This window comes from Lactuca serriola, chromosome 9, assembly GCF_051521515.1.
Source record: "Lactuca serriola cultivar US96UC23 chromosome 9, Lser_US96UC23_V15, whole genome shotgun sequence".
NCBI classification, from domain to species: Eukaryota; Viridiplantae; Streptophyta; class Magnoliopsida; order Asterales; family Asteraceae; genus Lactuca; species Lactuca serriola.
In genome coordinates, this window is record NC_136416.1 from 207,551,149 (window position 1) to 207,562,970 (window position 11,822).

General features: G+C 40.3%; 1 protein-coding gene and 1 pseudogene across 1 annotated transcript; both read right to left on the minus strand.

The window, feature by feature from the left end:
• Nucleotides 1-5,371: 5,371 nt before the first annotated feature.
• On the minus strand, nt 5,372-10,030 carry LOC145076496 (uncharacterized; annotated as a pseudogene).
• Nucleotides 10,031-10,483: 453 nt separating this feature from the next.
• On the minus strand, nt 10,484-11,209 carry LOC145072539 (uncharacterized). The gene has a single exon (XM_079018985.1). It carries the CDS (start codon nt 11,167-11,169, stop codon nt 10,630-10,632), a length of 540 nt encoding a protein of 179 aa, XP_078875111.1. The 5' UTR covers nt 11,170-11,209; the 3' UTR covers nt 10,484-10,629.
• Nucleotides 11,210-11,822: the final 613 nt, after the last annotated feature.

Consider the following 11,822-nt stretch of genomic DNA (forward strand, 5'->3'; position numbering starts at 1 on the left):
CACTTGGGTATTCTCACGAGACATTCTCACGGCTTATGCTATATTTTGACGTGTTAGAGTTGAAGAAGGATGCTTGGCTATTTAGAAGATGATATAGATGTAATATCGTACTTGTAGTTATGTTTTGAGATCCATTGTAATATCCTCGCTATGCTTTAAACTAAATTTGAATTCGCACCAAATGCATATCCACACATGTTTTAGCAACATAAGCTCTCATTTTTGGATAAAAACTATATTTTAATACCATTTTAGAATTCACCATATGCGAGTGATGTTTTACCTACTCTTGGCCATCCATAGTGTTTCCATAAGGTTTGCGGAAACTTGGAGTAACACGTCAAAATGGTCCTTTAAGAAAATTACCTTCTTCATTCGTAGAGAGAATAACTGTTGCTTCAATAGTAATTTGTTCGTTAAGAAGTTTGACTTGTACAGACTCTCAAGTGTCAACCATAGAGACATTTTCTTCATCTGCGACTTCACAAATCATCTCATCAGCTAAGCACAGTAAGACGGAAGGCTGAACTTAGTCATATTGCTAGGTGAAGTCTGATTCAAACATGTCTCTTGGTCGGTTTTGAGCATCTTGTCAATGTTATTGCCAAAAGTATAGACAAATAAATTTATCATAGCAGCCATGCCATCTGACCACAACCTGTCACTGATCTTTGATGATGGGGAATTCGATAAACAAAAACTATCATCTTCATGGTGTTGCAGGAAAAGCGCAACATTTAAAAGAATACCAATCCCAGACATGTACTGCTAGATTGTACCGAGTACAAAGTCTTTTGAAGTTGACGAATCACATAAGGACATTTACCTTGCCAATAACATTTATATATGTCTCTTGATTTTTTTGACACAACTATGGACTGAAGTATTTATCGGATTCTGTAAACCTATTCAATTTGATGATTAAATTTAGTGTTTTGGTGGAGTGAAGGGCCTGATGCACCATGGTGAAATAGATCCCACTGTAGGAACAATGTGTGCAATTACTTGAGTGACAAATAAATGTTCATTTTCCATTCCTTTTCCTTCCAAATTGATTAATTATAGAAAAGGGTGATATTTGTTCATGATTTGTTTTCAGCTTATAAATTGAAAACCTTTAATTTATGGATCCTGGTTCGTGACATTAATTGCTACCAACAACATTTCGTATACAAAAATCAAACACATTCTGTAATCAATATTTTAATGAAATACATGTATAAATGACCATACTATATATATAACCCTGAAAACAAATAAATAATCAGCCAAACTTCATCAGCATTCCACAGAGATCTAGGTACTAAAAGTAGCAGTTGTAAGGTGAATCAATAGACATCTAGCTTTACAAAATGCATTACTTTATGGATGGGTAACGGAAGGGATAGTAAAAATCCTTAGGCAACTCTGGCAATGTGGGCTTCGGAATGACGGGAAACGTAGGCTTTGGAAACTCAGGAACCTCAGCAGGCTTTGGAACTACAGGAACATCAGGTTATGGAACCTCAGGTAGCTCAGGCTTTGGAAGCACGTGAAGCTCAGGCTTTGGAAGAACCGGAATCTCAGGCTTTGGAACCATGGGAACCTCAAGCTTAAGCACCACGGGAATCTCAGGCTTAGGAACAACCGGAAGCTTAGGCTTTGGAAGCTCAGGTTTAGGAAGTACAGGAATCTCAGGCTTTGGAACGACCGGAAGCTCAGGCTTTGGAAGCTCAGGTTTAGGAAGTACGGGAATCTCAGGCTTAGGAATGACAGGAAACTCATGCTTAGGAAGCACCGGAAGCTCAGGCTTTGGAAACACGGGAAGCTCAGGCTTTGGAAACACGGGAAGCTCAAGGATCTCTGCAAGTTTACGTGCCTCAGCAATGATGTTCCCGCTAAATGATGCTAAGCTGACAGAAAAAAGAATCAGGATTACGGAATTTAGGTGAGAACTTCCCATGGTGTTGCAAAAGGTAGATATTAGAAACTAACAAGTTAATTTGAGATGGCTTGAAATGGTACATGTGTTCATTTGGATTTATATAGCGGACATGGGATGTTGGGAATAGTGTGAAGTACGTGAGTTGGTAGGAATTTCTTAGATTTGGGAGAGTTAGCTCAACTTCTCATCTGTACATAAGAGTTGAGCTGTCTTAATTAAGATATGAAAATGTGGGGATGAGTCTAGCATGCCTTAACCAGCCCTCAACTCGTATCTGGAATGCCCATGAGCGCTCAGTATGAGTCTGACATTCCCTTCCCGGGCTTCAACTCATATATGGATTGCTCCAATACCCTCAAGCCCTCAGTACGATTTTGGCATACTACTCGGTCCTCAGCTCGTATCTGGAATGCTAATGTGCCCTCAGTATGAGTCTGGCATGCCCTCCCTGGCCCTGAACTCATATCTGGAATGCTAATGTGCCATCAGTATGAGTCTGACATTCCCTTCCTGGCCCTCAGCTCATATATGGTATGCTAATGAGTCCTCAGTATGAGAATGGCATGCCATCTCTGGCCCTCAGCTCATATCTCGAATACTCCAGGGCTTGTTGCCTATAACACAAAGAAGTACACCCTCAACCCAACCCACACAATACGTCAAACATATAACAGATAACAGCCTATACAGATAATCAGACAATATCACAGGCAGTCCTGCAGATCTACCAGACTATCATATCCATAACTAGCATACTCATGCATATCTATTCTGTACTTGGCATATCAACAATCTCAAGATATCAACCAAAGGGACAACATTGGTGCCTTCGTCCCTGTTAGTACAATAAGGAAAACTCACCTCGTGTTACCGAAACACACAGACGATACCTGACTGCTGACTGCCAGATCCCAAACCATCATCATCAAGACAACACTCTAACAATAGATGATTCCATGAATAGCCTCTAGCTGCAGATCTGCTAGAAGATACCAAAATGACAATCATTAGAATCTAGCCACTAACCCATATAATGAGTATAAGAAACAGGGTAAAAGACCTTTTTACCCTTCCTCAAACTTGGCCCAAAGCGAAGGACCAAAGCAGATGACAAAAGGTCCAATATCAAAATAAACTCTTAGCCCAATTGTGGCCCAATTTTCCAAATTGGGCCTAGTTCCATTCACTCAAGAAGATCTAGCAAGCTAAAATCCCAAACCATAAAACCCCAGATGATCCATCGCAACCCAATGTAGGCCAACCCCAAATCTTGATCCAAAGGCCCAAGCCCCTTCAAGCCTACACTTGGCCAATTTTTCCAAATTGGGCCCAACTCCTTATTGGGCCTTGTCCAAAGGTGCAATCCTATACTTATCCCTAAAACACACTTATCTACTCATTCCATTAGGGCCTAAGTATCAAAGCCCAAAAGATGGCCCAATACCCGAAGCCCAAAATCTGAAATCCAATCAGGGGACCTACGGGGGGCGTACCCCTTCGGTATGCTGGGCGTACCTTGCCTTGCATTGACCCATTACGGGGGATTGACTCCGAAAGTGGGGCGTACAGAAGCTTACGCAGGGTGTACTCGTGCAAAACTTAAACCTTCTATAAGTGCTTAATGGATTAATCACTTGAGCTCAAACTTTAGATCGACTACTCAAATGTGTTGTAGAACCATAAAGTCTCAAACTTTAAGACTTTGGTCGACCAGAAAATGCTTAATACATGTTCTTAACCCATTAAGACCTCCTACAACGAACTAAGGACCAAACTAGCTCAAGGGACCTCATTTTTATGCCTTAGGACCCATCCTAAGTTCTGAAAGGACAAATTAACTCGACCAAAGAAAAGCATGCACAATATTGGGACACTTGGGAGAAGAAGCATACCAAAAACTGGCCAAAACCAGATCTACACAATTCAAGCATAAAGGTAGAAGCTTCATACCTTCTAAAGCTCCCCGAGCTGGTGACAACCTCAGATCTACAAGCATGATTCCTTCCTTGACTCCTTGATGCTCTTTCTTCTCATTCAATCACATCACCAACACACTTTAGGCTCTAAAACTCTTTCTTATGGACTAGGGTTTGCTAAAAACGGATAAAAGGCTTGGAGGACGGAAAAGATGAGAGGAAATGGTCCATAAGGTGCTTAACTACTCCACAAACCCTAAAAGTTAAGGTTTCACTCTGGCACTCGTACGCCCAACGTACACATGTGTACGCCCAGTGTACTAGGGCACGAACTAGTACGCTTAGTGTACTCACACCTTATGCTATATTTTGACGTGGTAGAGATGAAGAAGTATGCTTGGCTATTTAGAAGATGAAGAAGGATGCTTGGCTATTTAGAAGATGATATAGATTTAATATCGTACTTGTAGTTATGTTTTGAGATCCATTGTAATATCCTTGCTATGCTTTAAACTAAATTTGAATTCGCACCAAATGCATATCCGCACATGTTTTAGCAACATAAGCTGTCATTTTTGGATGAAAACTATATTTTAATACCATTTTAAAAATCACCATATGCGAGTGATGTTTTACCTACTCTTGGCCATCCAGAGTGTTTCCATAAGTTTTGCGGCAACTTGGAGTAACACGTCAAAATGGTCCTTCAACAACATTACCTTCTTCATTCGTAGAGAGAATAACTGTTGCTTCAATAGTAATTTGTTCGTTAAGAAGTTTGACTTGTACAGACTCGCAAGTGTCAACCATAGAGACATTTTCTGCATCTGCGACTTCATAAATAACCTCATCAGCTATGGACAGTAAGACGGCAGGCTAAACTTAGTCATATTGCTAGGTGAAGTCTGATTCAAACATGTCTCTTTGTCGGTTTTGAGCATCTAGTCAATGTTATTGCCAAAAGTATAGACAAATAAATTTATCATAGCAGCCATGCCATCTGACCACAACCTCTCACTGATCTTTGATGATGGGGAATTCGATAAACAAATACTATCATCTTCATGGTGCTGCAGGAAAAGCGCAACATTTAAAAGAATACCAATCCCAGACATGTACAGCTAGATTGTACCGAGTACAAAGTCTTTTGAAGTTGACGAATTACATAAGGACATTTACCTTGCCAACAACATTTATATATGTCTCTTGATTTTTTTGACACAACTGTGGACTGAAGTATTTATCGGATTCTGTAAACCTATTCAATTTGATGATTAAATTTAGTGTTTTGGTGGAGTGAAGGGCCTGATGCACCATGGTGAAATAGATCCCACTGCAGGAACAATGTGTGCAATTACTTGAGTGACAAATAAATGTTCATTTTCCATTCCTTTTCCTTCCAAATTGATTAATTATAGAAAAGGGTGATATTTGTTCACGATTTGTTTTCAGCTTATAAATTGAAAACCTTTAATTTATGGATCCTGGTTCGTGACATTAATTGCTACCAGCAACATTTCATATACAAAAATCAAACACATTCTGTAATCAATATTTTAATGAAATACATGTATAAATGACCATACTATGTATATAACCCTGAAAACAAATAAATAATCATCCAAACTTCATCAGCATTCCACATAGATCTAGGTACTAAAAGTAGCAGTTGTAAGGTGAATCAATAGACATCTAGCTTTGCAAAAAGCATTACTTTATGGATGGGTAACGGAAGGGATAGGAAAATCCTTAGGCAACTCTGGCAATGTGGGCTTCGGAATGACGGGAAACGTGAGCTTTGGAAACTCAGGAACCTCAACAGGCTTTGGAACTACAGGAACATTAGGTTATGGAACCTCAGGTAGCTCAGGCTTTGGAAGCACGTGAAGCTCAGGCTTTGGAAGAACCGGAATCTCAGGCTTTGGAACCACGGGAACCTCAGGCTTAAGCACCACGGGAAGCTCATGCTTAGGAACGACCGGAAGCTCAGGCTTTGGAAGCTTAGGTTTAGGAAGTACGGGAATCTCAGGCTTAGGAACGACCGGAAGCTCAGGCTTTGGAAGCTCAGGTTTAGGAAGTACGGGAATCTTAGGCTTAGGAACGACCGGAAGCTCAGGCTTTGGAAGCTCAGGTTTAGGAAGTACGGGAATCTCAGGCTTAGGAATGACAGGAAGCTCAGGCTTAGGAAGCACCGGAAGCTCAGGATTTGGAAACACAGGAAGCTCAGGCTTTGGAAACACGGGAAGCTCAGGCTTAGGAACCACGGGAAGCTCAGGGATCTCTGCAAGTTTACGTGCATCAGCAATGATTTTCCCGCTAAATGATGCTAAGCCGACAGAAAAAAGAATCAGGATTACGAAATTTAGGTGAGAACTTCCCTTGGTGTTGCAAAAGGTAGATATTAGAAACTAACAAGTTAATTTGAGATGGCTTGAAATGGTACATGTGTTCATTTGGATTTATATAACGGACGTGGGATGTTGGGAATAGTGTGAAGTATTGGAGTTGGTAGGAATTTCTTAGATTTGGGAGAGTTAGCTCAACTTCTCATCTGTACATAAGAGTTGAGCTGTCTTAATTAAGATATGAAAATGTGGGGATGAGTCTAGCATGCCTTAACCAGCCCTCAGCTCGTATCTGGAATGCCCATGAGCGCTCAGTATGAGTCTGACATGCCATTCCCGGCCTTCAGCTCATATATGGATTGCTCCAATACCCTCAAGCCCTCTGTACGATTCAGGCGTACTACTCGGTCCTCAGCTCGTATCTGGAATGCTAATGTGCCGTCAGTATGAGTCTGGCATGCCCTCCCTGGCCCTGAGCTCATATTTGGAATGCTAATGTGCCCTCAGTATGAGTCTGACATTCCCTTCCTGGCCCTCAAGTCATATATGGTATGCTAATGAGTCCTCAGTATAAGTATGGCATGCCATCCCTAGCCCTCAGCTCATATCTCGAATACTCCAGGGTTTGTTGGCTACAACACAAAGAAGTACACCCTCAACCCAACCCACACAATATGTGAAACATATAACAGATAATATCCTATACAGATAATCAGACAATATCACAGGCAGTCCTGCAGATCTACCAGACTATCATATCCATAACTAGCATACTCATGCATATCTATTCTGTACTCGGCATATCAACAATCTCAGGATATCAACCAAAGGGACAACATTGGTTCCTTCGTCCCTGTTAGTACAATAAGGAAAACTCACCTCGTGTTACCGAAACACACAGACGATCCCTAACTGCTGACTGCCAGATCCCAAACCATCATCATCAAGACAACACTCTAACAATAGCTGAGTCCATGTATAGCCTCTAGCTGCAGATCTGCTAGAAGATACCAAAATGACAATCATTAGCATTTAGCCACTAACCCATATAATGAGTATAATAAACAGGTAAAAGACCTTTTTACCCTTCCTCAAACTTGGCCCAAAGCGAAGGACCAAAGCAGATGACAAAAGGTCCAATATCAAAAGAAACTCTTAGCCCAATTGTGGCTCAATTTTCCAAATTGGGCCTAGTTCCATTCACTCAAGAAGATCTATCAAGCTAAAATCCCAAACCATAAAACCCCAGATGATCCATCACAACCCCATGTAGGCCAAACCTAAATCTTGATCCAAAGGCCCAAGCCCCTTCAAGCCTACACTTGGCCAATTTTTCCAAATTGGGCCCAACTCCTTATTGGGCCTTGTCCAAAGGTGCGATCCTCTACTTAGCCCTAAAACACACTTATCTATTCATTCCATTAGGGCCCAAGTATCAAAGCCCAAAAGATGGCCCAATACCCGAAGCCCAAAATCTAAAATCCAATCAGGGGACCTACGGGGGGCGTACCCCTTCGGTATGCTGGGCGTACCTTGCCTTGCATAGACCCATTACGGGGGATTGACTCCGAACGTGGGGCGTACAGAAGCTTACGCGGGGTGTACTCGTGCAAAACTTAAACCTTCTATAAGTGCTTAATGGATTAATCACTTGAGCTCAAACTTTAGATCGACTACTCAAATGTGCTGTAGAACCATAAAGTCTCAAACTTTAAGACTTTGGTCGACCAGAAAATGCTTAATACATGTTCTTAACCCATTAAGACCTCCTACAATGAACTAAGGCCCAAACTAGCTCAAGCGACCTCATTTTTATGCCTTAGGACGCATCCTATGTTCTGAAAGGACAACTTAACTCGACCAAAGAAAAGCATGCACAATATTGGGACTCTTGGGAGAAGAAGGATACCAAAAACTGGCCAAAACAAGATCTACACAATTCAAGCATAAAGGTAGAAGCTTTATACCTTCTAAAGCTCCCTGAGCTGGTGACAACCTCAGATCTACAAGCTTGATTCCTTCCTTGACTCCTTGATGCTCTTTCTTCTCATTCAATCACATCACCAACACACTTTAGGCTCTAAAACTCTCTCTTATGGACTAGGGTTTGCTAAAAATGGATCAAAGGCTTGGAGGATGGAAAAGATGAGAGGAAATGGTCCAGAAGGTTCTTAAGTACTCCACAAACCCTAAAAGTTAAGGTTTAACTCTGGCACTCGTACGCCCAGCATACAGATGTGTACGCCCAGTGTACTAGGGCACGCCCTACTACGCTTAGCGTACTCACATGTACACCCAGCGTACTACTCAAGTTTCCAAAATCACAATTTTGCCACTTCTTTCCAAAACAAGGGCCAAACATGACATAATTCAATCTCCAAGGGATGAATTTGAAGTTATTGAAAGATGGGGTGCTACAAAAATGTGCAGTTTAAGAAAGTGTTCGAAACGGAACCGGACCAGACACCGAAAAAACAGAAGTGGAATAAGTCATAAACTAAGAGCAGAGAACCCAACCGATTACCACTAACCAGTTCCAACAGGTTCGTATCTCATTCCGAATTGTTTTTTCGGTTAAAAAACCCATCCCTAGGTGATTCCTAGGTGACTCCACAATACCAAAATCTATTATTATGCGTTGTGATTGGTTTCATGTATGGATATTAATCACCACAATGCGTAAAGTGGTTAGATACCCTTTGAGTGGGCATGTGCAATGGTCCACAAGTCAACTATTATGTTATTATGTTGGTAAGGTTGTACATGGTGGGTTGTGTACTACCCACGAAGCCATGTATGACTGATACCATGTTATGTAGGGAGAATTATATAACCGATACGATGTTATGTGGACGTACAAACCTTGTAGTATATTGTCGGATGGACATGGAAATTGGGTTTAGGATCATAGGCATTGCATTTCTACTAATGTTGTGAAACTAATATGTTGATATGTTTTCAGAAGTCAATGATATTATATGAACCCGCTTTAAGGGTATTGGGATGTTTTGTTGATTTAAAGTATTTTGGAGGTTCAACTGCAAGTATAGACGACTGTCATTATCCTTTACTCTTGAAGAGTTGCACTCGGGTATTCTCACGAGACATTCTCACGCCTTATGCTATATTCTGACATGTTAGAGATGAAGAAGGATGCTTGGTTATTTAGAAGATGATATAGATGTAATATCGTACTTGTAGTTATGTTTTGAGATCCATTGTAATATCCTCACTATGCTTTAAACTAAATTTAATTTCGCACCAAATGCATATCCGCACATGTTTTAGTAACATAAACTCTCATTATTGGATGAAAACTATATTTTAAGACCATTTTAAAATCACCATATGCGAGTGATGTTTTACCTACTCTTGGCCATCCAGAGTGTTTCCATAAGTTTTGCGGCAACTTGCAGTAACACGTCAAAATGGTCCTTCAAGAACTTTACCTTCTTCATTCGTAGAGAGAATAACTGTTGCTTCAATAGTAATTTGTTCGTTAAGAAGTTTGTCTTGTACAGACTCTCAAGTGTCAACCATAGAGACATTTTCTTCATCTGCGACTTCATAAATCATCTCATCAGCTAAGGACAGTAAGATGGCAGGCTGAACTTAGTCATATTGCTAGGTGAAGTCAGATTCAAACATGCCTCTTGGTCGGTTTTGAGCATCTTGTCAATGTTATTGCCAAAAGTATAGACAAATAAATTTATCATAGCAGCCATGCCATCTGACCACAACCTCTCACTGATCTTTGATGATGGGGAATTCGATAAACAAATACTATCATCTTCACGGTGCTGCAGGAAAAGCGCAGCATTTAAAAGAATACCAATCCCAGACATGTACAGCTAGATTGTACCGAGTACAAAGTCTTTTGAAGTTGACTAATCACATAAGGGCATTTGCCTTGCGAATAGCATTTTTATATGTCTCTTGATTTTTTTGACACAACTGTGGACTGAAGTATTTATCGGATTCTGTAAACCTATTCAATTTGATGATTAAATTTAGTGTTTTGGTGGAGTGAAGGGCCTGATGCACCATGGTGAAATAGATCTCACTGCAGGAACAATGTGTGCAATTACTTGAGTGCAAATAAATGTTCATTTTCCATTCCTTTTCCTTCCAAATTGATTAATTATAGAAAAGGGTGATATTTGTTCATGATTTGTTTTCAGCTTATAAATTGAAAACCTTTAATTTATGGATCCTGGTTGGTGACATTAATTGCTACCAGCAACATTTCGTATACAAAAATCAAACACATGTAGTAATCAATATTTTAATGAAATACATGTATAAATGACCATACTATATATATAACCCTGAAAACAAATAAATAATCATCCAAACTTCATCAGCATTCCACAGAGATCTAGGTACTAAAAGTAGCAGTTGTAAGATGAAGCAATAGACATCTAGCTTTGCAAAAAGCATTACTTTATGGATGGGTAACGGAAGGGATAGGAAAATCCTTAGGCAACTCTGGCAATGTGGGCTTCGGAATGACGGGAAACGTGGGCTTTGGAAACTCAGGAACCTCAGCAGGCTTTGGAACTACAGGAACATCAGGTTTTGGAACCTCAGGTAGCTCAGGCTTTGGAAGCACGGGAAGCTTGGGATTTGGAAGAACAGGAATCTCAGGCTTTGGTACCACGGGAACCTCAGGCTTAAGCACCACGGGAAGCTCAGGCTTAGGAACGACCGGAAGCTCAGGCTTAGGAAGCACCGGAAGCTCAGGCTTTGGAAGCTCAGGTTTAGGAAGTACGGGAATCTCCGGCTTAGGAATGACAGGAAGCTCAGGCTTAGGAAGCACCAGAAGCTCAGGCTTTGGAAACACGGGAAGCTCAGGCTTAGGAACCACAGGAAGCTCAGGGATCTCTGCAAGTTTAGGTGCCTCAGCAATGATGTTCCCGCTAAATGATGCTAAGCTGACTGAAAAAAGAATCAGGATTACGGAATTTAGGTGAGAACGTCCCATGGTGTTGCAAAAGGTAGATATTAGAAACTAACAAGTTAATTCGAGATGGCTTGAAATGGTACATGTGTTCATTTGGATTTATATAGTGGACGTGGGATGTTGGGAATAGTGTGAAGTACGTGAGTTGGTAGGAATTTCTTAGATTTGGGAGAGTTAGCTCAACTTCTCATCTGTACATAAGAGTTGAGCTGTCTTAAGATATGAAAATGTGGGGATGAGACTTTGCGACTTTCCTAATTAAGAGGGTTTAATATATAGAAAGCATATTTGTTTATGTCTTTGACAAATGAAACATAGTAGGTTCTTCATAATTATGCAAAAACTCGTAGGTTAGTTATAAATTTTAGTTATTGATAGTAAAAGTGGAAAATATAAACAGAATTTCTGTAATTCGATGAAATAAATTATATCCGTATTATTTGGTTGGAAGATAAGAATTCAAAGATCCACCTTAACTTAATTTCCTAGTGCACATTATTCACCAATCCAAAACAATTAAATTTTGGGCCGGTACACAAGAAAATATATCCAGCACCAATATGAATAATTAGGAAAGCAGGTAAAATAATTTGTTTCCAAACCTATATTTCACCAATTAAAACATAAAATTAAAGCTTCAACTGACTTTACATTCGTTAGAAATTCAATTTTTT